We start from the raw sequence: 27,125 nt of genomic DNA on the forward strand, positions 1-27,125 counted from the left end.
CTTTTCCAGCCAAACTATCAGACTTATTACAAAATGTTATAGAACCTTTTTATACATCATTTTATTTCACACAAATCAATCACAAAATTAACAAAATTTTTTACGTTTTTTATTTATTTGCACTTGAAAGAAATTAACTAAAAATGGCCAGAATACGATTTCTTCGAACAAGTTGACATGTAAATGCATGCAAATAACTAATAAGCTTTCAAGAATTTTGAAAATTTTGCAACATATAAATTGAGGGAAATGAAATGATCTACAAAAAAGGTCCTATAACAAGTCTGATAGTTTCACCGAAAAAGTTAAATAATATTAAAATTTACTATGGATCCAACTTTGATCTTGAATAACTTTTGAAAAATAAAAAATAAAAAAAATAGTCTTCTGATCGATTTTAAGAGCTTGACATTAAAAGGAAAATAACTAGAAAACAATGTGGAATTCGAAAAAACTTTATTGGAAATAACTTCTAGGGATTAAAATTGTCTACAAAAAAGGTCCCATGATATTTTGTAATAGGTCTGATAGTTTCGCCGGAAAATTAAAAAGATCTCAAAATTTAATATGAATTTCACTTCTACCTTAAATAACTTTTGAACAAATAGATTTATCAAAAAATGATAAGACACTTTTTTTGTAGATCATTCAATTACCTACAAAAATATGCCTGCCAATTATTCCTATGTAAAAAATCCTAAAAAAAAATTTTTCCATGTAATTCTTATGGAAAATCGAAAAGTGCGATGAGGAATCTCTTAATGTTAATATTAAGCGCTCTAATTTTCACAGGCGTCTTTTTTTTATCTAAATGAAACTTTTGAACCTGTTTCCGAGAAAAACAAAAAAATTTGTTATTTTTTGGATCACCCTAATATATATACGTAAACTTTTGAACTAAAGGCATTTTCTGGCGTTATTCGACAAAATGAAATATAATATAACAAAATTTTCGAAAATTGCGACTTGAGACCCTTTACAATAGTTATATTTCGAAAATAAATATACCTAATCATTATAATATTTCTTAGTGAATTATTTACGATTGAACCTAGACCCCGGAGAGGCGATGGTAGACAAGAGCTACTAGTACTCCCTAATTGTCACAGTGTTAAATATGATAAGTCGTTTATTGTTAGTGCAATAAGGGCGTGGAACAAACTTCCACGAGACTGTGCAAATCAATTTGTTTTTAAGGAATTTCGTATGTCGTGCTTTAATTATTATCTGTCGAATTTAAAAGATTGATGTTTGATAAATGATAATATTGTTAAATGAATGATATTATTGTGATGATGATAGTGTATCATTATTGTAAACTTAGCTTACATTTGTATTTTTATTTTTATATACACTTATCCAAAAAATTAAAGGAACAAGAAAATTTTATAAATTTTTTAGTGATTTTTGGAAGGCTGTATTTTTGTGAAAAATGATCGCATCGAAAAAATAAAAAAAGCAAATTGAAGCTTGAAATCTATAGTTTGAAGATCTTCCAGCAAAATATTTTTTTGAGCCACGGTTTTTGCGGAATCATAAGAAAAAAGTTGAGACAAAATTTTTCTAAATTTTTTGGTTTTGTTTTTTAGGTCTACGGGGCCGGGAAAAATTTTTTCAAAAAAACGAATTCATGGCTTTCTTAGGAAATTTATTCAGCTACAATCTGATTTTTTTTGTTTCTCTGTACGACAATTTGCTGCTGAGATATCAGCCTTTAAATAAAAAAGGAGCCTTTTGTCTTTGATTATTGATATCTCAGCAAGTAATGGTCACACAGTAATTTAAAGGGCAGTTTAATAAAATTGAATAAATTCCCTACAAGCTCCATTTTCGATTTTTTCAAAAAAAAAATTTTTTTCATCCTTGATATCTATTTGAAAAACCCACAAAAAATGGCCATTTTCTGGCTTTTTGGTCAACTCATCGCTACTCTGCAAATATTGATAAAAAAAATAATGTTGCCAGGTAATTTTACAGCTTAATGTACCCCCAAAAACCCTGGAAATTTTCAGATTGATCCATTGAACCGTTTGTCCGGTCCGATTGCTCAAAGTTTTGCAAAACAATTAAAGGAACAAGTTTTGTTCCTTAATTTGTGTAATCATTACCAAAATGAAAAAATTAATTTTTTTCGGATTTTCTTTCATGGTTGCGTCAGTTATTCAGTAAATGTAAGGTAAAGAGGAAAAAAAAAAATTTTTCCAAAAAACGAGACCAAACAAGAATTTTTTTACATTTTTTTTTTTTTACGTTTCATTCGGGGGGTTATTTTTTTTTTCGTTTTTCGGAAAAAATTTTTTTTCTTTCCTCTTTACCTTACATTTACTGAATAACTGACGCAACAATGAAAGAAAATCCGAAAAAAATTAATTTTTTCATTTTGGTAATGAATACACAAATTAAGGAACAAAACTTGTTCCTTTAATTGTTTTGCAAAACTTTGAGCAATCGGACCGGACAAACGGTTCAATGGATCAATCTGAAAATTTCCAGGGTTTTTGGGGGTACATTAAGCTGTAAAATTACCTGGCAACATTATTTTTTTATCAATATTTGCAGAGTAGCGATGAGTTGACCAAAAAGCCAGAAAATGGCCATTTTTTGTGGGTTTTTCAAATAGATATCAAGGATGAAAAAAATTTTTTTTTTGAAAAAATCGAAAATGGAGCTTGTAGGGAATTTATTCAATTTTATTAAACTGCCCTTTAAATTACTGTGTGACCATTACTTGCTGAGATATCAATAATCAAAGACAAAAGGCTCCTTTTTTATTTAAAGGCTGATATCTCAGCAGCAAATTGTCGTACAGAGAAACAAAAAAAAGCAAATTGTAGCTGAATAAATTTCCTAAACGAGCCATGAATTCGTTTTTTTGAAAAAATTTTTCCCGGCCCCGTAGACCTAAAAAACAAAACCAAAAAATTTAGAAAAATTTTGTCTCGACTTTTTTCTTATGATTCCGCAAAAACCGTGGCTCAAAAAAATATTTTGCTGAAAGATCTTCAAACTAGAGATTTCAAGCTTCAATTTGCTTTTTTTATTTTTTCGATACGATCATTTTTCACGAAAATACAGCCTTCCAAAAATCACTAAAAAATTTATAAAATTTTCTTGTTCCTTTAATTTTTTGGATAAGTGTATGATTATATATTTATCATATATACTTTTTGATTATTAAATAATTGTATCCGTGATAGCCGCAAGGAGCCTAGACTCCATGGCCAAAAAGCAATAAATAAATAAATATTACCAGTTTAACAAACGAAAAAATGAATGAAACAATGAATATATATTTTAATAATTATTTTATTATTTTCATGCTGTTAAGGCTCTATTTGAACCAGGTACAACTTTCATTTAAATAAATCAGCATGATTGTATTCATTTGTCAATTAATTTACTTATCCAGAAACAAAATTTTTTCGAGAGTTAAACTCTACATCTGACATAAACAAAGTGAATTTTCAAAAATCTTTGGTAAAAGACTGAGCAAAAACATTGAAGCGAGAGGAAGCGTACATTATAAATAGATTATCATTAACTACTAGTTTGTCTATACAAAGTGTCTCAAAGCTAAATGATATTAACATTAGATATAAATTTCTGTAGTTTTAAAATTTACGCTTACTCTCTAAAGCCCTCAATGTTTGAGCGTAATGCAGAAATTATCTCAAGCATTTACAGTCTCACTTTTGTGATCAATAATAATGAGTGACTAGCTCACATCAATTCAACAAAATTATTTATAAAAAAAAAAAAAAACTAAATAAATATAGTAAAAATAATTATTCTTACAGAATTAATCGCAAGATTTTACATAAATTTATAATAAATTAATAAATTATATAACTATACAAATAATTATTTCGTTAGTGTAATGCTTATAGTAAAAATAATAATGTATGTACTGTAAAAATACGATAACTAAAAAAAAATTATTTTGTACAAAACCTGAGATAAATAATTTTAAAAAATAACGATCGATAAAAATAAACTTGTAAAAAATTTATTTTTGCGTGAAACTCTGCGCCTAGTATTGAGTTTCTCAATGCGTGATTGAATAAATTAATGGATAATTTTTTTATAACAATGTACCATTGCCTCGTACAAAAAGAGACGCATATAAGCGTATATTTTTATATTTTATCTAATAATTAATAATCAATTAACTAATTTACAATTTAATTAGTGATGTCGTTAAAAATGAAAGTTAGATTTTTTAACAATTTGAAATAAACAATAAAGCGTCATCATTATCATACTTTGTTGCCATAATCTACATCGTAATCACATCTAAGTAAATAAACTGGACAGTAACATTATTTCGGCATTTTAAGAATTCATTTTCTCCGTTAATTGATCAATGCCAAATATTGGACAATTGGTTACAATGCTGTACTTCAAGTCATTGATGATTTAAATGTTTATCCAAATTTCATAAAACGTTTAATTATAAATTTTTTATAAATTAATTTAAGGTATGCACCCTATGAAATATTAAATCTCAATAACCACAGTAAAGTTAGCCGTTGATTTGTATAGGCGATTGAACTTGCCAGACAATTAGATGACTCTGTTCACTGTGTTCTTCATGACTAGTCGCTGAGACATTTGTACGCTCCAAACCTTCTTCATTTTCATCACCATCACCTGAAAACACATTTAATATTTTAATTATTATTATTTATCTACTCGAAATCACAGTTTTGTCCGCAGATATATAACTACTTATTATACACGCAGAGAATTTTATGGTGAAAATTATTCAAAAATTTTAGCTAATGGTGGGACACCTTGATATCCTTGAGAATTACAATATTTGTTTCAGTAATTTGTAGTAAAATTTCATTACAATATCCTCTAAAAAAACTACTTTTACTATAATACATAGTAATATTTCTGGCTTATCAAGAAAAATGAGTGCAATTGAAAATTTATTAATTTAAATTAAAAAATTCCAACTGTTTTGGAACTTTTTATCAAAAATCTTTTAAACTCGAATTCGTTCGGAAATATTCGGCTTTTTTCGTTAATTCTAGTACTGATAGGTTAGAATGAATTACGTGACGTATGAAGGAGTAAGCGAATATCTCTACGTAAGACATTTTGTGAATTATCTTTTGTATTATAATTATAGATATGGAATTGAATGCTTATGGAATTTCTAGTGGATCAGAATTACGGTACATTACCGTAAATTACCGCAATTTACGGCATTCGGAAGAATTGCGGTAAAATGTGGTATTTTGCGGTAACATTGGGGTATTTCACCGTAAACGTGCAGATTCACAATTCTAGGATTTTACAGTTCAGTGAAAAATACGGTAATTTACCGTAATTCGGATCTCCTAGGATATTATGCTTATACTTTGTTGTTACGAGTGATTGCATGTATGCTGAGCTATTGAATGCACCTTATCCATTTTTTTTAGCCTTCTTTTAATTAAAATTTTTTGTACTTTATTGTTTTTATTTTATTCTTGTATATATTTTACTGAATGTTTTAATTTTGCATGATTAATTAAGATGCAGCTGATTAAAATTTCTAAAATAATATTTAACCATCTGATGTAAAAAATACTGTAAAATTCTCTGAGTATACTTTGATTAAAAGATCTCCCACGTTACCCCCAGAGAGCCAGAAAAATGAATTATCTAATTACCAAAATTATTATTTATGTACAAAATTGTTAATGCCATTTAATTTTGCTATTAAATAACATCCAGTATATTAATTTTGTTAGTTTACTAGAAAAAAAAAAAAAAAAAAAAGAAATGATGAATATGTACAATTTATTTTAAAAATATTAATCGAATGTTGTGTTAGAAAAGCATTTTATTTTTTATTAATTAATTGTTAGTACTGTAAAATTGTGAGTGACAATTTAACGCGTGATATTACTCTCTGGGGGCATACCTGACCAACTGCCAAACTATAAGATGAGTTGCCACATCATTTTCGTCTTCAGCTTCTTCTGCTGAAATTATCAATTATCTAATTATCCTGGTATTTATTATGCCATCATATGTATCAACCAATATTTCACAAATGTCATTATCAATTAATAATTATTGAGGTAACAGATTATATTCTTGTTACTTACCAACACGAAAATCAATATATCCTTCTCCACCAGAGAGGACTAACATCGCTGGTTGTGTACCATCGGAAATAGCGCTTTGACCTCCGTGTCCTGATATTTGAGCGACAGAAAAACAGAAAAAATAATTTTTTGGTGAGTCTCAGAAAACTTTTGCTGAATAAAAAAAAAAGTTGATCCGTGTACTTATGTATGAGCGATAGAAGTTATACTCCTTGCGCGACGAAAAGAAATTTTACGCATGCAAATTTTGAGTAGCATATTTTGGTCATATGAATATCAAACCATCATATAAAATTAAAAAAAAAAAATTAGTGATTAAAATGTTAAATTAAAATTATGTTACATATAACTAGACGATGGGCGCATGCCCATTGGGTGTCCCACTACTACCACGTTCAAATTCTGGGCCTTTTTTGAGTTAGCTCAATCAGTATAATAAAAAATACAATTAATTATCTCAGACGGCCAACTTCATATTGACGAATTTTTGTTAGTGCGCGCGCACTTCCCTTATTTGTTAAAATTTTACTTTCAATGCGCCAAAAGAAGTTAAAATTTAAAAAAATAGCTTACTAAAATATTTGTAATTTATAAACATGGATGTTATGGAATAGAAGAGTATAAATTTTTATTTAATGAATTATATTACCAGGGACAGCGACAAACATTTTGACAGCATCTCGGTGACCATGGAAGCTCAGTTGAGCATGTGCCATACTGCAATATGGTACAAAACTTCCAGGTGTGACACCTTGTTCTGAAGCAAATACTCTAACTCCAACACCAGGGGCATCATTTTTACTTCCAATACTTTGTACTCTAGATACTGCCAAAGATCCTCCAGCACCTTTTTTTAAATAAATCAGCTATTAAATTTCTCAATTATTTTTTTTAATAATAATAATTAGCATGTGATTACTTACTTTCCGACAATGGTACAGATATGATAACACCATTACCCGTTCCAATCCACAGTCTGTTAGATGAGATGAGTAACGCTGTGATTCTAACGAAAGAAAAACCAAGTTTTCCAGTACCAAGCATTTTACTGACGTACGGCTCGATATCTACGTCTTGAAGATGTTGATACGTATGAGCATGATATAATCTTAATGTTGAATCTAATCTGATGCTAACCCACACGCCTTCGCCCAGCCAAGCTAATTGTCTGACTTGTGATTCTCGTCTTGGGTGTGCGTCGACGGTACACTGAAAACAGATTCCTAATTTTCACTCTTACATTTTATAATTTTGTTATATTACTTTAACATAATAAATGTAAATAACAAAAATTTATTTTGATATTTAATACTTTACCTCGAGAGTCATGAGAATCGGATCAATTACGTGAATTTTATTTCTGTATCCGCACCAAACTGTTTTTCCTGAAACAGATGTCATGCATCTAATTGCATGCTGTGGACTTCCTAAAGTCATAACGTGATATTTAGACAAATCCCACTGTCCGTCAGAACCTCTGCGAAATATTGCCACTGTTCCATCAGCAAGAGCTACTAGGACTCTACCCTGTATGTGACTGAAAATAATAAATATTTTAACTGACATTTGATCAATTAATTATAATAGTACATTACGTAACGAGTGGACTATCAGCCATTATTCGTCAAGCCAAATGGCTCTAGTATGAATCAGAGGCGTGCACACACGAACCGTAGGCAAGTGCTCATCGGAGACAAGTGCCGTGTTTTACAGATAATGGTTTAGTCCACGTGTTACGCACTATACTTTACTTAACGCATGTCTGGTTATCTATACGTTAAATAAAATAAGTATATAAATAAAATATTTACACTATCCCTAAGACTGCATCTTTGAGCATTACTGTATGCAAACAGATAGACCATTTAGCGACAGCTGAATGAACATAAATAGCTCCGTTTTGAGCTCCTAACCACATAGTTGGTTGGATTGACGAAATTTTTTCAATGGTCGTATCATTATCATCAGATTCTTTTGGTTCCTCTGAATCAATTTCTCTTTGAGTTGATGTGCTATCGATATTACTTTGAACAAAATGAATTTTACCTATCAGAGCTGATTCACCATCAGCTGTTTCTAAGCTCTGGGGTTCGGTATTTGAACTGTGATCAATGTCAGTTATTTTTTCCGAGCCATCACTCGGTTTTTCTTCTAAAGAACTGGGTCCTTCAGATGTTGCTTGACTTTGATCGTTGGAATCTTGTATTTTCTGGCAGTTTTTAGTCTCATTATTCGTTGTGGCTTCTCCGGCGATTAACTGATCACTGTTGTGATTGGCACGTTGGACATTACCCAGTTCTGTTTCACCAATCCCATTCACTATTCGAGGTGAAGAATCTTCTGTATTATGAATGTAATCGCTTTCTTTGGCACCAGGTACACTTGCAATACAGAGCAAATGGCTCTGACAAACATTGAACACTTGTAAAATATCAGCTGGATTATTAGCATCTATCACAGATACTTTGGACATTTTTTGAGTTGACGTGCAAATCCATACAAGTGAACTCAATTGTTGGTCTAGTTGTTCTGCTTCCAATCGTCGCTGTTCAGATTCCTGTAATTCTTTATCCAAATGTTCAACGGCATCCTCAACCTCCCCTTTTACTACTACTGTTTCTTTAGCTTCATCTGCATAAAAAACACTTCCACCAACAGCTAATCCACCATCGCGTGTTTTTCCACCACTTAAATTAACTCCAGCCCCACACCAGATCTAAAATTTATTACAGAGTATAGGAGAAAATTTCATTTTTTTCCACGATAATTTCTTATTTTATTAATAATTAATACGGATTTTAAATAGAGATCGTAGTTTTAAAATTTTCAAATATCTCAGTGCGATTTTCGAATTTTGATAGAAACGGAAAAAAAATTTTGCTCAAATTTTTGGGCATCATAGAATTCTTAAGACATGTTAAGTGAAAAAAAAAATTAACTATGAACAACTTGTATACAAGTTACTATAGTTGTTATAAAATCATTTTTTTCAGAATCCTTCTTTTAGTATACTTCAAAACATATAATTATTTTTCATTAAGATATCATAGTGAAAAAGAAGTTTTCATGATACCAGCATCGAAATTTAAAGTTTCAGTGTCTATGCAACCAATCGAAACAAGCTAGTTTCAGTCTAATGCCGCGAACGAGTACATTACACATCTAGGGAGGAAAGTAGGACATTCCACCCGCAAGTATAATTGCCTACTCGAACATAAGGCGTTCCTCCTTGGTGCGTATACAATTTTTCACTAGATCTGTACCTGAAAGTTTAAATTTCTGCCTCTGTTTGTGGGAAGAATGGCGCTAATTTTTATCATTTGTTTTCTCATAAAAGAAAAGAACGACTTTTTCTTTAAACAGGGCAGGAATTTAAAATTTTGATGTAAGTATGGTGAAAACATCTTGGCTACTTTAGAATCAGTTTTGGACACTTGAAAAATTTAAATAAAATAATTCGTAAAACACACAATGACATAATTAATTTTCGAAGTGTGTCTGAAGATAGTTATGTCACACTATTGCATTAAAAGTTTTTTTTTATACTTCTTCATTAATTAAAATAAAATAGCAAATGACGAAAAATAAAGCCGTGACCACAAATGGGATCCCGGAAAAAATAGATCCAGAATAAATAGACTCGGAGAAAATAGATCAGCAAAAATAGACTTGAAAAAAAAAACGGATACAAACATCGAATGTTTTTCATTCGGCAACTAATTTTATTCTATTATCTTTGATACTTAGATTCAAAGGAAAAAATACTTCAATAGAATTGTGATTGTTTTTTTTAGTAATCAGAAAATTCATTTAAGACAATTTCTTTTACTCATTAAACGTTAAGATTATCTTGAAAAGAATTTTTAGGATCAGAAACAAACCAGGAATCGAACCCAGATTTTCACGATAACAACCTCAAATTCATTCTCAAAAACAGTGATATGTTAAACATATACAAATAACAAATTAATAGAAGAAATCCTTTTTTTCCTGTCTATTGTTACCTTTGCAAAATAATGAAACTTCTTATTTTCATCTGAGGGCTTCGCCCCCCAACCCCCAGCGGGGCTTTGCCCCAGGACCCCTTGGATGTGTTTTTTTTTTCACGAAAGAAAGTAACAAGTGAATTTATTTACATTGAAAGACATGATACCATCAAATTGTATGAATAAAGTTTCACATGGAATCGGTAGTCAGCTGAAAAATTGATTTGCTGGGTATATTTTTTCCGGTCGATTTTTTCCAATTACCCCATAAATGATACTTCTACTCTTTTTTTTAGGAAATAACATCGATATTTTAAAAATATGATTGTGATATGTATTGAAATAAATTTACCTTCATTCCCGGTTCAGTTTCTTGAAGAGGACGACAATAAACAGGAACTGGTACTGGTTGTCTTGCAGGTGCACTTGGTTTTCCAGGCAAACTCCATCCATAAGCTTGCAAACGACCGTCTTCTTTTCTTACATGGGCTCTAACTTGTCGATATTGTTCTTTTCGTTCATTTGCAAGTCTAGCCACCCGCTTCTCTGATGAGCTGAAATATCTACTATTTGAATATGCTTTCACAATGCTAAGATAATAGTACAATATGTGCTTTTAAATTTATTGCAGTAATTATTATAAAATAAAAAGCGAACGTGCAATAGAACAAAATATTTATTTATTTAAATAAAGACTAGATAGTTAAGATAATAAAATAATAACCCTTCAAAAAAACATACAATCCATTATTTACAGCTTTCAATTTTTGACTAGTATGTAGTTTTATTTAAAATCACATTGTATTTTAAAAGTATTTACTTAAGTCCCCGAAAACTTTGTATTTCCTTAAGTACTCCTTTTGCCCCTCCCCCTCCCCCTTCTCTATATTTTTACTCAATTTGATATATAAGCTTTATGACCGATGAATTCATAAAATTGTAGTAGAGATAAATAAACAGATAGAAAAATTTATAATAGAAAGTCTTGGAGTTAGAGTTTGAAAATAAACTATTTACAACTATTTAATATTTTGAGTGCTTCTAAGTTAATTTAATTCTCACATAGTGTCTCCTTGGTCAAAAATCTCATGACGATTTTTTAATGTACGTCTACGCATTGCATCTAATGGTGGTGCTGGTACTACTTGATTTGTCGGAGCACTATAACGAATATGCGGCAATGCATGAGGATTTCGATGTAAAGACCCTCGGTCAGCTGGTCCAGTGAAAAGATTACTAAAACTTTATTTAAAAAGTATTCAAAATTATTAATGATACTGATTATTTTTAAGCATTAATATTAAATTAAATATGTATACAATCGACTACTCGTCATAAGCCTGATCTAGAGAACGCAGGGTTAATTTTTACTGAAATTTCGGTCTCCCTTTGAGTAGGGAAAGCTGTTTGGACTCAGCAACTACCGATTAAGGAGAAGAGACCTATTACGGGCAGGCTTTTGGCGGGCAGTTAACTGTCTATATTTGACTGATTCAAAAAAATCGTCAATTAAATGACAGTTAAATACATATATACAATTTTTATTTTTTTCGCGGTACTTACAACTTCCAAACAGATTGTTTTCCACCCGAAATACTAGCTGGGTCTGTTTTACTGGCGCGAATCATTTCAGTCCATCTTACAGCTTCCTGAAGCTCCATAAATCGTTCTTTATACTGATTTCTCTCCATAAGTACTCTAGCCATCTCAACACGTGTAAATCTTTTTCTTTGTGCTAATGGTACGTCTTCTTCATCGTCACTCTTTGTTGCTTTTGCAGCAGCTTCAGCTTCCTCCTTAACTTTCTTCAATTCTTCTTCTAACACGGAAACTCTTTGACGCATTCGTTCACGAGCTTGCTGATGAGCTCTAACTTCGTCACGCAAAATTTCTTGTTCACTCGTTAATTCGTCTACTTTTACTATCAAGTCATCTTTTACAATATTCAAAGCATTCCTTAAAAAAAAGGTATAAATTATATATATTTGTTTTTTAAAAAGAAAAAAACAAATGCTTACTTTGTCGCTAGAAGTTCGTTATTTTCCATAATGAGATTTTCCACTTCTTTACCCATTCCTGTTATAAAAATTATAATTATAAATTTCAAAAACTATCAGATATTTTAAATTATTATAAATATCAGTTAAAAAGTCAACACAAGTAATTTATGGGACAAATAATAGATCTTAAAAATTTGTCTTTATTTTTCTGAAACGTCAGTTCCTTATCGTGTTCACACTCAAAAAATGAAGATTGATGTTAATAATTATTGTTATTTATATTAGATTTTAAAGTACTGTTACGTCCGATTAATTTTTATAATTTTCAAAATAATTTTTTTTAATTCATAAAAAAAAATTTTATAACACACAAGTCAAGCGAACATCAAAACATCTATTAACAAGGAAAATCTTAGAAGTCGGGAGAATAATGCATGCGCCGACCAAAGTGAAAAATATTGAGGGGCAGATAAGAAAATTTTGGGCCTGAGTAACGAGTAAAGTCTCGCTCTTTTTTCGCGGCAATTGTCAAGGTGTAATCACCTTTTCCTACAATGAAGAAAGAAAGGAGAAAATTAAGTGTTAGTGATTTTCATAACAAGAGGTATGAGACAAAAATAATGATTAATAACCAATAGAAAGTTTAGAAACACTGAATCAGTAAACCGGGTAAAATTAACATATTAAATAAAACTTTTAAATGTTCAACTTAATACTATTAGAATCATAAAATAAATTTTCGAGCACGTGTACTGTAAAATTTAAAATACCAATATGTTATTTTAATTATAATTTTGAATTTTTTAAATTAGAGTCGGGTGATTAGCCACCTAATACTTTCATTATTAATTATGAAGAACTGATTTAAATAACGTACCGAAAAATTGTATAACTGAAAATGATCTAGTACTTATTTCAAACAGTGTTATCAGAGAACAATCTCTCAATCTCAACAATTTTTGTAATTAAGTTGACAATATAGTTAGAAATAAAAATTAAAATATCGTTTTATTAATTTAAAAATAAACCTATCCTTCTTAATAAAAGATCTCTGGGGTTCCCGGTCTATAGGCTTCGGCTTGGGCCAAATACCCACAAAAACATCATTTATGTCAATTTCTGACATAACAGTACTTTGTAAAGTGGTAAAAATCTATTAATTTAAATTTTGAATGAATCTATATCAGTACTTTTTAATTCAAAATCATGTTCACAACTTCACTCGTCAATCCACTGCCATACCCTGATTAAGAAAAGCGATTTGAAAAGATTAAAAAAAATAGTTTTAATACTTTTTATTTTTGCCGTAAATTTGAAATCTTCATAATTTTTAAGCATTAAATTCTTTTGAAGAGTTCCAAATCACCCGTTATTCCATAATTTGGGCGGATTTAAAGTTATTCTTTTAATTTTTATTGAGAGTTCAGAAAGTTTAAAAAAACATTCAAATTTTTTAAAAATCTTTTCTAATCACTTTTCTTAATCAGGGATATGTGGAATACATCAATTTGTAATTATCTATTATATAGACAATCAATATGGGAACTATAACTCAGTGTATCAATTGATATTTAAAATTTTTTTGTTTCACAGAGAATTTAGTAGTCCTTTCGTCAGTTCCCTGCCCGTAAATATTACAAAAATTTTTTTAAAAGAAATTTTCAGCAGCATAACACAAAAAAATACATCAAGCGATTTCGTTATTCACTTTTCTACTTCTTATAAATTTTTGAAAAAAGAATAAAACTTTTAGTGCGACAACAAAAGGAGTTTTTTTTAGTCACAACAGCTAGAGCCCTAGTTTAGTCCAGTCGTTTTTATCCAAGAATAATAATTTAAAGTTAATTATTGATAAAACAGTTAAATTTATAGTAAAGCATTTCACTTCTCTTACGAGTCAGTCTTCGAAGTATAATTTATGAAAAATCAAAATGGCATATAAAATAATAAATAAATTTAGTGTTCTTTTAAAGTACAACAATGCTGACTTATTGTGCATAAAAATTATTATGAAAAGACAGAAACAAAAATGTTATTTGTATGCTAGAATTTAAAAATAAAAGTAACCATTAAAAACTTTATTATACTGAGTAATGATTTTTATAAATTACTAAACTAAATTTTTAAAATATGATTTTGATTTTCGTTATGCGAGACTACAAATGTTGAAAGTATAGATTACACTAATTTTAAAAGAATGTGGCGTGTTTCGAGACTGGTACACTAGCATAATAAAATTTTTGTATTTTCTATTATCATTTTGTGTATTTCAGAGTCTCATTTTTCTCCGTGTATCCGAGTTTTATAAAAGGACCCTCATTAAATTATTCTATCGATATTAATAAATTTACGAAAGTATAAAAGGTCTTACCAAAAAAGTTGTCATTAACTGTTGTTATTCGTTGCATGCATTATTATTCAAATGTAAGTAGACCAACATAAAAAAAAAGAATCAACACATATTAGTACGTTCATTTAATTAAAAACATTGATTATTTATTTATTAAACTTTTATCATTTGTATCTGATAAAATAATAATGAAATTATTAGTCTAAGATATTATTTTATTTAATGATAAACATACCCGAAGATGCATACTCTCCTGGATGAACCCAACTGCCTATAAATCCGGCAATCGTAATGATGAGTTAGTCATTAGACGTAAATGATAAAATGATAAAATGAAAGATAAATAATTTACCAGTGATGTCTGCGCCCTCATCCATTTCTCCCAGAGCATCAGCATCTTGGAAGCTGAGTTCTTGGTACAGTGTATTACCACTGCGTTGCTCTCGTTCTGTTCGACTTCTTCCACTGGGAGTACTGATTTGTTTATCGACAACTGGAGTAGTTGGAGTAGCTATTGCCGGAGGTGGTACATCAGTTTCTGGACTTTCGTCTACAAATGCTGTTACAAAAAGGAAAATATTTATTTATTCAAAAATGTTGGAAAATTCAAAAGTGCACAGTCTTTTTTTAGACTATTAATTGTTAATTAACTCTTGACTAATTTCATAACTTCCCGCTAAGAAAATTTCAAATTTTCAAAAAGTCGCTTCTTATTTTTCAATCCTACTGTCACACTAGTGCTGCTGCCAGTAGATAGTAGAGAAAAAAATAAAATATTAAAAGTAGAAAATGGCAGCTAAATTTTTGATGAATTACCGGTTTTAATTTTTTTTATTAATTACAATTTAAAAAAATTTAGAAAGTCATTTTCAAAAGAGTTCTTGCAACAAAGATAAAGAGTAACAAAAAAAAAAATTAGGCCGATTTATTATATTTTTCGGAAGTTATCGTGGTTCTGAAGATTCATACGCGACAACCGAGAGCACTGGTTTCTTGGATTAAAATAATTCATTTCAAATCAATGAAATAATAAATCGACTCAATACCCAATCGAAATTATTCCTTAACAAATTATCTTTGCCCTAGGGTAAGTAAGGGTATTACCGTGGGTGTCAGTATTACCGTGGATTTTTTTCATTCTATTATAAATTAATAATACATAATTTTTTGTAATTTAAAAAAAATCCAGCAACAAATTTAATATTTCAAGAATGTAATTAATAAACAATCCGGTATAAAATTTAACTACTATAGGTAGTATAAAATTTAACCCATAAAGTGTAGAGATGATTTAACGCGAGTAAAATAATTACAAACTTACGTCGTGCTGAATTATTTTTAATTTTATTTTCCTGTGGTAGACTATCCGTCAGTTGACTTTTCTCAGATGTTTCGATTACTGCTTCACTGCTGCTGTCTTGCATTTCAGATTTTAAACTAGTGCCTTGAGTGGGACTTTCTTCCTGTATATCTTCAGCATTCATGCTGCCTTCTAAACTCTGGAATCCATAACTCAAAGGTCCAGAACTTCGTGACATATGAGCTAAATTAAGTCCAGGTAATCTATTTGGACCACGATTATTTGTTGTGTTTTCAAGTCTTTCTGTACTGCCAACTAACATTTTTGTTCGTTCCATGTAATCAACATGGGTTTTAAATAATTCGGTATATCGATCATGTAAACGTGAATATTCACGTTTTAATTCTGCTTCTTTTTCTTCTAAACGAACAACTAAAAATAATAAAATTTTTTTTTAATTTTCTTTACATTAACATGCTGTAGTTGTGGAATGAAAGCTATTTTATGATAAATTTACACTAATGATACAAAAAACACCAAACGCAATTGATAGAAAAAAGTTACTGAATTACAAACAGCAATTCAGCGCCAATATTTAGGCGAAGCTTAAATTTTTATCTTCTTGATTCTTTCAATTGTGTAAGAATATATCGAAATAAGCATATATTAATATAACTTCCAATTTAGCAGAATAAAATTTGAAAATGACAAAATAAGGGCAGGCAGGTGCAGGAAATTTATTAAATTTATTAAATAAAAAAAAAATAAATAAAATAGGACGAATGGTAGCATTTGCTACACAAAATAATAACAAAAAAATAATCTACTCTACTGTAGGAATGTGCACTGTGGGGGCAATAACTCGAAGTGCTATTTTCAATTGTACCATGATCGTGTGAATTTTTGGTCTTCAACTCCAGCATTTTTAGAATCGATTCCAAACTATCAATTTTTGATAGCAACTCCTTTCGCTCATCTTCGGCAACATCTTCAAGTTCCAACAATTTCTAAATTTAAAAAAAAAAGAAGATAATATTAAAATATTGGTTTCTATTTATTTTTTTCCAAGTTTTGATTGTTTGGCAGATTAAATTGAATTGAGTGGTGAAAAAATTGACAAAAATTAAAAATATTTTTCTAATTGAATCTTATTAAAAACTATTCAAAATATTGAGTGAGAATAAGTAGCAGAAAAATGATATTTACAGTTTAATCTTATTTATATTTCAATTGAAATTTTCTGACATTCATGATAAAACAATATCGAGAATTCCTGATTAATTAAATGATCTTTTAATTTTAATTTCTATATACGAATAATGTATATATAGTTAATAAAAAAATACTCGGAATGGAAAAATATATTTCTTATTTTAATCAATTTAAAATTATAAATTTTCGGAAGATTTCAAAAAGAAATCTACATATTGTATTTTTTATTCTAATACAGGAATTGAATTTCAAATTGATTTTACAAAACCATTTTAAAAAATCTATATAAGGGTTGACCCTGCGGGCCAGCCCTAAAACTTCCCGCTGGTTTCGAGCTCAACGAGCTTCCAATATTTTCAACTTGACAGTACCTTTGATTACATGGGTGTTTTCAAACTTGAAAACGGTAAGTTTTGTATTGAACTCGAAAAATTTAAGTCATCAAAAATACTTAATAAACTAGCGTTCTTAAAATTTTTACTCACGAACGTATTAAAAAAACTTGATGTAATCCATGGTGGAAATTTTTCGGACTTTTCTCTGAAAAACTCTGAAAAAGACTAGAACTTTTAAAAAGTTTTTAGAACTTTAGAACTAAGTTTTTCAGAGATAATTTCGAAAAATTTCCACCAGGGATCAGGTAGGAATCAATGTCAGTGATAAAAATAAGGAATTCAATGACTTTTGACCAAGATCAAAACATTTATATATTGAGTATCCGAGAAAAATATTGAAAAAGGGGTTTTTTCAATTTTTTTATTAGTAATATTATTTAAGCTAAAGATTATAGTGCATTATATTATGATTTATCCGGGAAAAATGACATAAATTGTTTTTTTTTTAATTTTCCGTCGTTAATATCTTTTGGACTAATCAACTGATTTTGGTGTTTAATGTGGCAATTGGCGCGTTTTATTGAGTTCTAAAGCTGGTTAAATTTTGAAAATTTTCGATTTAATCGTTTCATAGATATTCGTGAAAAACCGTTTTTTACCGTTTCCTTCTTCCGCGATATCTCTCGAACGAATTATTCGATTGAGACGGCTCTTGCAGCATTTGACGCGATTCATCAAACTTTAGAGCTGATTAGATTTTGGAGGTGATCGATCGAGCCGTTTCTTGGAAATTTTGAAAAAAACAAAAAAAAAAATCGGTCTGTCAGTTGACCCTGCGGGCCAGCCCCAAAACTTCCCGCTGTTTTCGAGCTCGTTGAGCTCGAAAACATTATTGTGAATATATTTTCGAGCTCTTCGAGCTCGCAATTACTTTTGTATGCCATTGTTTTGTAAAAAACCATTTTTTAGCATTTCTTTCTTCCACGATATCTCGCGAACGAATTAACCGATTTTGATGGTTGAGGTGGCAATCGACGCGTTTTATCAAGTTCTAAAGCTGGTCGAATTTTGAAATTGATTTATTCAGCCGTTTTTGAGAAATTTCAAAAAAACCAAGGAAAAAATTTTTTTTGAATTCTTTCGTCAACGGTTTCTTTTGAACGAATGAACCGATTTTGATGGTTGAGGTGGCATTCGACGCGGCTTATAGAGTTTTAGAGCTGATTAGATTTTGGAATAAATCCATCGAGCAAATTAAAAGTTATCCAAATAAAACATTTTCGAAAAAATTTTATTTTTGAAATATCTCTGAACGCACCCTACCGATTAAGTTCAAATTTCTACGGCCTCAACACATTAACAAGCCGCGTCGAATGACACCTCAACGATCAAAATCGGTTCATCCGTTCAAGAGTTATGAATATTTACATACATACATACGTACGTACGTACGTACGTACGTACGTACACACATACATACACTCGGACATCATCGTGAAATTAGTCAGGATAGCTTCCTAGGACCTCGAAACGTCGACATCTGATGGAAATTCGATTTTCGTAAATCGGACCGAAACCAATAACTTCCCGAATTTTTGAAAATTTACAATTTTCTTAGCGGGAAGTTAAAAATTTGTTTTTGTTTATTTCATATATTTTAAAGTCTATTCAACTGATTGATATAAAATTTCCAGGAAATTTGATGGTTACCAAGCTCTTTCGATTCCTACCAAAACCATTCAAATCGAATAATTAGTTAAAAAGTTATAAGGAGTTTACACACACACACTCACATACACACAGACACTCGGACATCATTTTAAAAATAGTCAGAATAGCTTCCTAGGACCTCGAAACGCCGACATCTGATGAAAACTCGATTTTCCAAAATCGGGCTGAAAACAATAACTTCCCGAATTTTTCAAAAATCGTCGATTTTTTTAGAGGGAAGTTAAAAGAGCCCGTCACTGAACCGGAAGTTATAATCTAACTGTGTAAAACAGGTTTTAAAGTTCGTGCGATTTTCTACAATTTTCGCTATATGACATATTATTTAATCTATTTCTTCTCATCGTTTGATGATTTTGGAAATTTAAAAAAGAAATTCAAGAAATTGACTCTCTCAGCTTTATTATCGAATTACTTCTAAATGATAAGAAAACTCAAATTCGGAAAATCCATATTATTAGTACCGTTATAAGTTTATTTTCAATCGATTGGTTAAATTTTTTATGGCGTTTCAAAGGTATAATAATAGATTTCATAAGATCGCAATTAAGTCTATATGGTCCTTTGTGGTAATGGCTTCGATAAATTTAAAAAAACTTAACAAAATTTAATTTCTGTATTAGAATAAGAAGTACAATCTGTAGATTTCTTCATTAATTCTCTCAAAAAATTAAATTTCTCAATTGATTTAAAAATGAAATGTACTTTTACATTCCGGATATGATCGGACGGCTCTTTTTTTATGACAGGAATATCTCCTTTTGAACAGATACTTCATAAATGTAGTACACAGAAAAAAAATTATCTTGAGTCAAGAAAATATTTTGAAAGACAAACGTTTTCGGGAACCAAGTCAAGATTTTGTTTGAGCCAAGAGAATTTGTCTTAGGCCGATTTCTTCATGAGAGAGATAAACTCGAGTTTGTTATTCGGCAGATAAACTTATTCTGGGGTCAAAATTTCGATGGTTGTCTTCAACAAACCGACGGGTTAGCCATCCTATGGTCATGTGCGTGTGAGCTATAGTACCTACTCTAGGGGTCCTCTAGATCCAAATTTTATGTATGTACTTGAAAAATCTTACCTACCTACTTCTTCGTTCTAAATAAAATTTGTTACTTTTTATTTGTTTATGCTAAATTATCTAAAGAAAATGAGAACTATTTTAATGATATTCTTAATCGCATTTGAGATTAAAGTGTCGAATTTTGAAAAATTGATAAAAAATATTTTTCGAATGAATGAATAACTAAAAAAAAAAATCTGGGCGTCGGTTGACCCTGCGGGCCAGCCCCCAAGCTTCCCGCTGTTTTCGAGCTCAAGGAGCTTGAAAACATCCCTGTGAATATATTTTCGAGAATGCTATTACATGCAATCATTTTTTTATGAGCTTTTCAAGATCTAACAAGTAACGTTTTATGCTAGAGTTTAAAAGTTAAGAATCAAAAATCATTAATGAAGAACCGGCTTTTAAATTTTTATTTTCGATTATGTTCTCTGATTATGTTCTCTGAAGTACATGTATTGAGGCAGAAATCAATGTCAGTAATCAAAATCAAGATTTGAATGAGTTTTGACTCAAGTCAGAGCAATAATATATGGAATATCCGAGAAAAACATTAAAGACTGGGTTTTTTCAATTTTTTGCTGACAATATGTTTAAAACTAAGGAACAAGTTAGATAAAATTATCTGATGATTGAAAGAGACTATATTGAGAAAGAGTTGGTATGATTTCAGACACATTTTAGCACATTATATTTTGATTTATCCGGAAAAAATAACATAAACTGTTATTTTTTTAACTTTTCAGCGCCGATATCTTTTGAACTAATCAACCGATTTTGACGTTTGAGGTGGCAATCGGCGCGTTTTATTGAGTTCTAGAGCTGATTAGATTTTGAAATTGATCGGATGAGTCACTTCAAAGATAATCGAAAAAAAACCGTTTTTTATCATTTCTTTCGCCAACGATATCTCTCGAACAAATTAACCGATTGAGATGGTTGAGGTGGCATTCAACGCGGCTTATAGAGTTCTAGAGCTGATTAGATTTTGAAGTCGATGGTTTAAGTCGTTTCTGAGAAATCACTAAAAAAATAAAAAAATAAAATTTTTTTTTTCGTAATTCGCCAATATTTTCGAGCCTACTTGATCAAATGATCTGAAATTTTCAGGAAAGTTGACGGCCAACAATCTCTTTCGATTGCCACCTCAACCATCCAAATCGATTCATTAGTTAAAAAGTTACAAAGAGTTTACACACACACACACACACAAACACACACACACACACACACACACACACACACACACACACACACACACACACACACACACACACACATACATACATACATACATACATACACACACACACACACACATACATACATACATACATACATACACTCCGACATCATTCTGAAAATAGTCAGAATAGCTTCCTAGGACCTCAAAACGTCGACATCTGATGAAAACTCGACTTTCGAAAATCGGGGTGAAAACAATAACTTCCCAATTTTTCGAAAATCGTCGATTTTCTTAGCGGGAAGTTAAAAATACATTTTTTGATTTCTTGAAATTTTAAACTTAGTAGTAAAATATATATAGTAATATTAAAATTCAGTTTTAAGGCCAAAGGATTATAAACAATTATTAAACAAAAATTCTTTAATACATTTTTTAATTATTACCAATTTACTTTCTCTCTAAACATGAATTAGTGATTTTTCACTTTTCACTTTTCACTAAGTGAATATTCACTTTTTGTCAATGTGACAATCGTACCACTCAGAATTAGTGACTATTCACTAAATGAATATGTGAATATTAAAATTCACTGATTTAATAAGTGAATATGAGAATCCACTAAATTGAAAAGTGAATATGGGAATCCACTGATTTCATCGGTGAAAAAAAATATTATATTGCGAAAAAAAATATGACACTTGTAATTAAATCCGAAATGTGATCAATGTATTAAAATCATTACTTAGAGGAAGTATACATGATTTTGATTGATGAAAAATTCCCGGTGACTGATGGGCTCGAACCTGCATCCTTCCGATTCAAAGTCTTTGACGCTATCCACTGCGCTGACCTACGCATGTGATTGCTTGAGTGTAAATAGTATATTCGTTATGATACAAAACTATAACTGATGAAGAAATAAACAATCCATGATGTTATGATTGACGTACTCTTCATATAAATATATTATTGTTCTGCACTTCTATTTTTTTTTATTTTGAAAGTTTTTTATTAAAATTTTTAAAAATAGCATCATAATTATTAATTATATTTATATATTATAATATACACTGGTCACAAAAATTAAGGGATAGAAAAAAAATCCGAAATTTTTGGGTGATTTTTAACATGCTGTAACTCGGTGAAAAATGGTCGCAGAAGAAATTAAAAAAAGGAAATTGTAGCCTCAAGTTTCTAGTTTTCAGATCTGGACATCAAATTTTTTTATCATGCACGGTTCCTAAGTAATCATAAAAAAACCGACAAAAAAAAAAATTTTCAAAAATTTTGCTGGTCTTTCAATAACTCTATGGGCGTCAATAATTTTTTTTTAATAATCCGACTTTATGACTCGATTTAAAAATTTAATGCCCTTTAATTTGGCGGCCTGAAAAAGTCTCTACAACGATTTGGCGCCAAGTTATTATTGATCAGAACAAAAAAGTCCATTTTGGCTTTGATAATCAATAACTCCGGACGTATTGATCGCACAGAGAATGGAAGTAGGGTTTTCAAAACTGAAAAATATTCTCTGTAAGTTAAAATTAGTGGCTTTTGATAGAAAAAATTTTTTTAAAGCGATATTGTTTAGTAAAAAACAGGTCGAAATTCGCAAATTTAAGGATATTCGGAAATCTTACTATAACTTTGCATATAACGGATGAACAAAGGATATCTTCGTTTTTTTTTCAACCTCAAAATGTCCTGAAAAAACCCTGAAAATCTCAAATAGCTGCAATTTTTCTTTCTTTGTGCCCCGAAGCTTTAAATTTATCGATTTTGTCAAAAATCACCATAATTGTTAGTTTCTCGGTATTTGTTCATTTTTTCGATTTGAAAATGTTTTTTTTTACCGTGATCTTCATTTCCTTAATCAAAAAGATTGATTGTCGAAAAAAATTAAAAAAAAAAAAAATTTTTTTTTTTGTTGTATCCGCAATGATTTATCAGTTTATTGATTTTCCAGTTTTGAAAACCCTGCTTCCATTCTCTGTGCGATCAATACGTCCGGAGTTATTGATTATCAAAGCCAAAATGGACTTTTTTGCTCTGATCCATAATAACTTGGCGCCAAATCGTTGTATAGACTTTTTCAGGCCACCAAATTAAAGGGCATTAAATTTTTAAATAGAGTCATAAAGTCGGATTATTCAAAAAAATTTATTGACGCCCATAGAGTAATTGAAAGACCAGCAAAATTTTTGAAAATTTTTTTTTCCGTCGGTTTTTTTATGATTACTTAGGAACCGTGCATGATAAAAATATTTGATGTCCAGATCTGAAAACTAGAAACTTGAGGCTACAATTTCCTTTTTTTAATTTTCTTCTGCGACCATTTTTCACCGAGTTACATCATGTTAAAAATCACCCAAAAATTTCGGATTTTTTTTCTATCCCTTAATTTTTGTGACCAGTGTATTTAATTATTTGCTAGTTAAAGTAACCAGTGAATTAGTGAAATTCACAAATTAAGAAGTGCATAACAGCTTCACTTGTGGAAATTATGAAAATGTCGCTAGATCATTATAGTGAAAATCATTAATGTGACTAGTAAAATTGTAAAATTCACAAATTAAGAAGTGCATAATAGCTTCATTTGTGGAAATTATGAAAATATCGCTAGATCATTAGTGAAAACCATTAATTTTCTAGTGAAAATTATAAATCTAAATTCATTAGTGAAAATTCACTAATTTGATGTTGAAATACACTGATTGTCAAGTAAATACTGCTTCACTAACGCCATTAATGAAATTGTCACTAATTCATATTTAGAGAGTTCGGATTGAAAAATTTGCACAATTATTAATAGCATTATTATCGTGCAAAGGAAATTTATCTATAAAACTCATACATGTTTATCGAGCCATTTATATATTGTAGTATTACAGGGTAAAATACAACAAAATTAGTTTCCTGTTTTTTTTTGTAGTTGTAAATAATAGAGATTAGATACAAATTACAAAAAAAATTTTGAACTTTCTTTTTCACTAGCAGTAAAAAAATTGTGTTAAAAATGTAAATTTCTATTAATAAATAGTGTATTGATATCGACAGTCATGGATATATACGTATACATAATTATATTTTAGGCCCTAGTTGTTTAAAACAAGAATAACTTTCATAAGTGGGAAGGAAATATTATTCATTTTATAATTGACATTAGAAGAAGCGTTGTACTAGTATGTACAGTGCCAGGTACGCTCTACACTGTGGAGTCTGTACGCACACACTGACATCAGTAAGTTAACTGCCAGGTATAAAGTCAGCCCAATATTTATCCTTAGGACAAAAATATACGGGGGAAATTTCTTAAACTAGTGTGGAGAAAACAAAATTTCCAGTTAACTCACGTTAACTAACGAATAACTTTAATCGTAGGATAATTACGAGTGAAGAAATCGGCCATTAGTCAGAGGGGATTTGTTCTTTGTCCGAGAAAATTAAAGTTTTAAAAAAAAATTTTCTTGAATCAAAAATATTTACGTTCAGTCAATAATTTTTTTTCTGTGTATATTTAAATCCGCGGGGAATAAATTTCAATCGAATAAGTATATAAAATACCTGATCCGATGCTTTCCTCAGTTGTTTTTCTCGTTCATACTGAGTGACCAATTGTTCATTGTCTTCTCTCAATAATTCCAATTCAACTTCATGCTCTTGATTTTCAGTATACGCTATATCCAAGCACTCTAATACATTGACTAGTAATGGCATCAACTCTTTAACGACATCTTCATCATATCTCGCTATCATTCTTTCAAATTCTTGATAAATACTCCCAGCTAACGACTGGACTTTTTCAGACATCACTACATGATTGTCCTCATGGGTTCCGTATACTGTTTCTTGATCCATTTTTACGTATTTTTTTTTTTTCTTAAACTCCAAGAAACTAAAACACTAAAAATTAAATAGATTTATTTTGTTCATTTAAAAATATAAAAATGTTCTAATATATTTTTTTTTACGCGTAAAATGCCTTAAAAAATAAGCTATTAATTTGTGGTAAAATTAATTAAGATAATAAATTAAATGGATCAATTACTGTAATAAAATCCACCTACTTCTCACAATAAATTACAATACGGGTCATAAATAATATTAAATATCGAGTCGATTCTTGAATACTATAATTAGTGAATAAAAATAAATAATTCAAGTTCTCAAAAAAAAGTATCCATCAAACGGCATATTGAATCACTACTGATTAACCATTGTAACCTTGGATAAATAAAACTCTGACTAGTGTAAAAATAATGTATGTTCACTTAAATGAGTATATATACATATGATATTCAATGTCGCAGTTGACTAACGAGCATCGCTACTAAAAAGTTTAACTTTTTAAAATCCCAGTTACCTTTTATGTGGATTTTTCTATAGATTATTTACTATGATTATTATTTTTTTTTTTTTAAATACAGTAGTAAAAATTTTATGATTTCTGTAGGATGAAGCACCGTTCAAGTACACTCTTCCATGAAGTACTTGCTCGCTCAGATGAAACAAGTCTTATAAACGGACCGTATTGCAGATGACATTCTGCTAATTATTTTTTACAACTAAATAAATATTGACTACACTAGTGACATTCATTAAATTTTGATACACTCAGTGTGATATCAATATTATTTGACGTAGCACCATCACTACTGTTCATTGTCCTATTTTTCGAAACCCACACACTTGATAAATTTAAATATCAGTAAATAAACTCTCTCTCTTTGACAATATGAGAATCAACCTAGAGTAGAGTAATTGATAAATTCAACTATTTTATGATTAATTTAATAACTTAGTGATAACATCTTGTCAATATATTCCGAAATTGCCACCCACTACTTTATTTTACACTTGACCAGTGAGGAGAGACAATATTGTTACACTTAAACTTTTTTATCGAGTACTCAGAATAATAAATAATATGTATGCGTATGAAAATGATGTCAAATAATATTGTTGCAGGTGTCAGTCGTCATTGTCAGTTTTGTTTGTTAACTTTTATTTCATATACTAGATGGCAGCTCTTGCATTGACCGTGTGCTTAGTCGGTATGTTATCTGTAATAATGTATAAATGCTTCTCCATGTTGACACGACGGCGGCTACGTAAATTTCCGCGGATGAAATTGCATGCCTTAAGCACGAGCGTACATATTGTATTGTAGGTATTGTAGGTATTTGTATTTGTAGGTATTTGTATATAGGTTTGCTCTACTCTCGCCTAAAAATTAAAAAACTGGGTTCCGTCAGAGTTTTTTAAAATAAATAATAATATAGTGGTTAAAGTAGGTCAGCCTTCATACCACAATAAAAGAAAACATCAATGGTCATTTTTCTAAACAATAAACAGCTGGTCCAACCCACAATTTAGATAAAAAATGAATTTTTCAGAAAAAAATCCTGTAAAATACATGTAACACTCTTCTTGTAATCTCCATAACTTTCGAAAAATAAAACTAATTCTTTTAAATTTTATTTCAATATATCCGTAAATTCATTGTGACAAACTGATTAAAAATCCACAACTCTATTATTATTTGTTTGATTATAAAATAATAAAATGTGTACTGTCGAAGCTAAAAAATTTACATCTCAGGCTGCCATATATAAAAAAAATATATAAACAGAGTTAGTGAAGACCTGCTTCTTCTATCAGAGCGTGTTAGATGGCGTTAGCAAAGATTTCCATTCTATCCGCGGGAATTTTTTAATATTTTCTATAATAATTTTCTATTATAATAAATTAGTTTAATAGTTTCTTAAATGTAAGCAAAAAAAAGAAAAAAATAAATCGTTAAATAATTAATTATAAAAAGTAACTCTGATAGCCAGAGTTTCTGATCAGAAAGTTGG

At 29.9% G+C, this 27,125-nt stretch overlaps 1 protein-coding gene across 9 annotated transcripts; it reads right to left on the bottom strand.

The window, feature by feature from the left end:
* Nucleotides 1-3,288: 3,288 nt before the first annotated feature.
* LOC130678648 (JNK-interacting protein 3) lies at nt 3,289-26,229 on the bottom strand. Of its 9 annotated transcripts, none has more exons than XM_057486045.1 (18): nt 25,631-26,228; nt 24,832-25,170; nt 16,573-16,747; nt 15,762-16,172; nt 14,793-14,999; nt 14,676-14,711; nt 14,462-14,479; nt 12,109-12,166; nt 11,654-12,046; nt 11,153-11,332; nt 10,443-10,644; nt 7,916-8,820; nt 7,422-7,641; nt 7,028-7,313; nt 6,754-6,951; nt 6,105-6,194; nt 5,918-5,975; nt 4,513-4,650 (listed from the first exon to the last, which is right to left on the bottom strand). In XM_057486045.1, the coding sequence occupies exons 2-18, from the start codon at nt 25,123-25,125 to the stop codon at nt 4,647-4,649; spliced, it is 3,735 nt and encodes a 1,244-aa protein (XP_057342028.1). In that variant the 5' UTR covers nt 25,126-25,170; nt 25,631-26,228; the 3' UTR covers nt 4,513-4,646. The 9 variants fall into 9 exon arrangements, with proteins under 9 accessions (XP_057341977.1, XP_057342001.1, XP_057341986.1 ...); XM_057486037.1 differs by having other exon boundaries at nt 5,918-5,978; XM_057485994.1 differs by lacking the exon at nt 5,918-5,975 and having other exon boundaries at nt 3,289-4,650.
* Nucleotides 26,230-27,125: the final 896 nt, after the last annotated feature.

This window comes from Microplitis mediator, chromosome 1, assembly GCF_029852145.1.
Source record: "Microplitis mediator isolate UGA2020A chromosome 1, iyMicMedi2.1, whole genome shotgun sequence".
NCBI classification, from domain to species: Eukaryota; Metazoa; Arthropoda; class Insecta; order Hymenoptera; family Braconidae; genus Microplitis; species Microplitis mediator.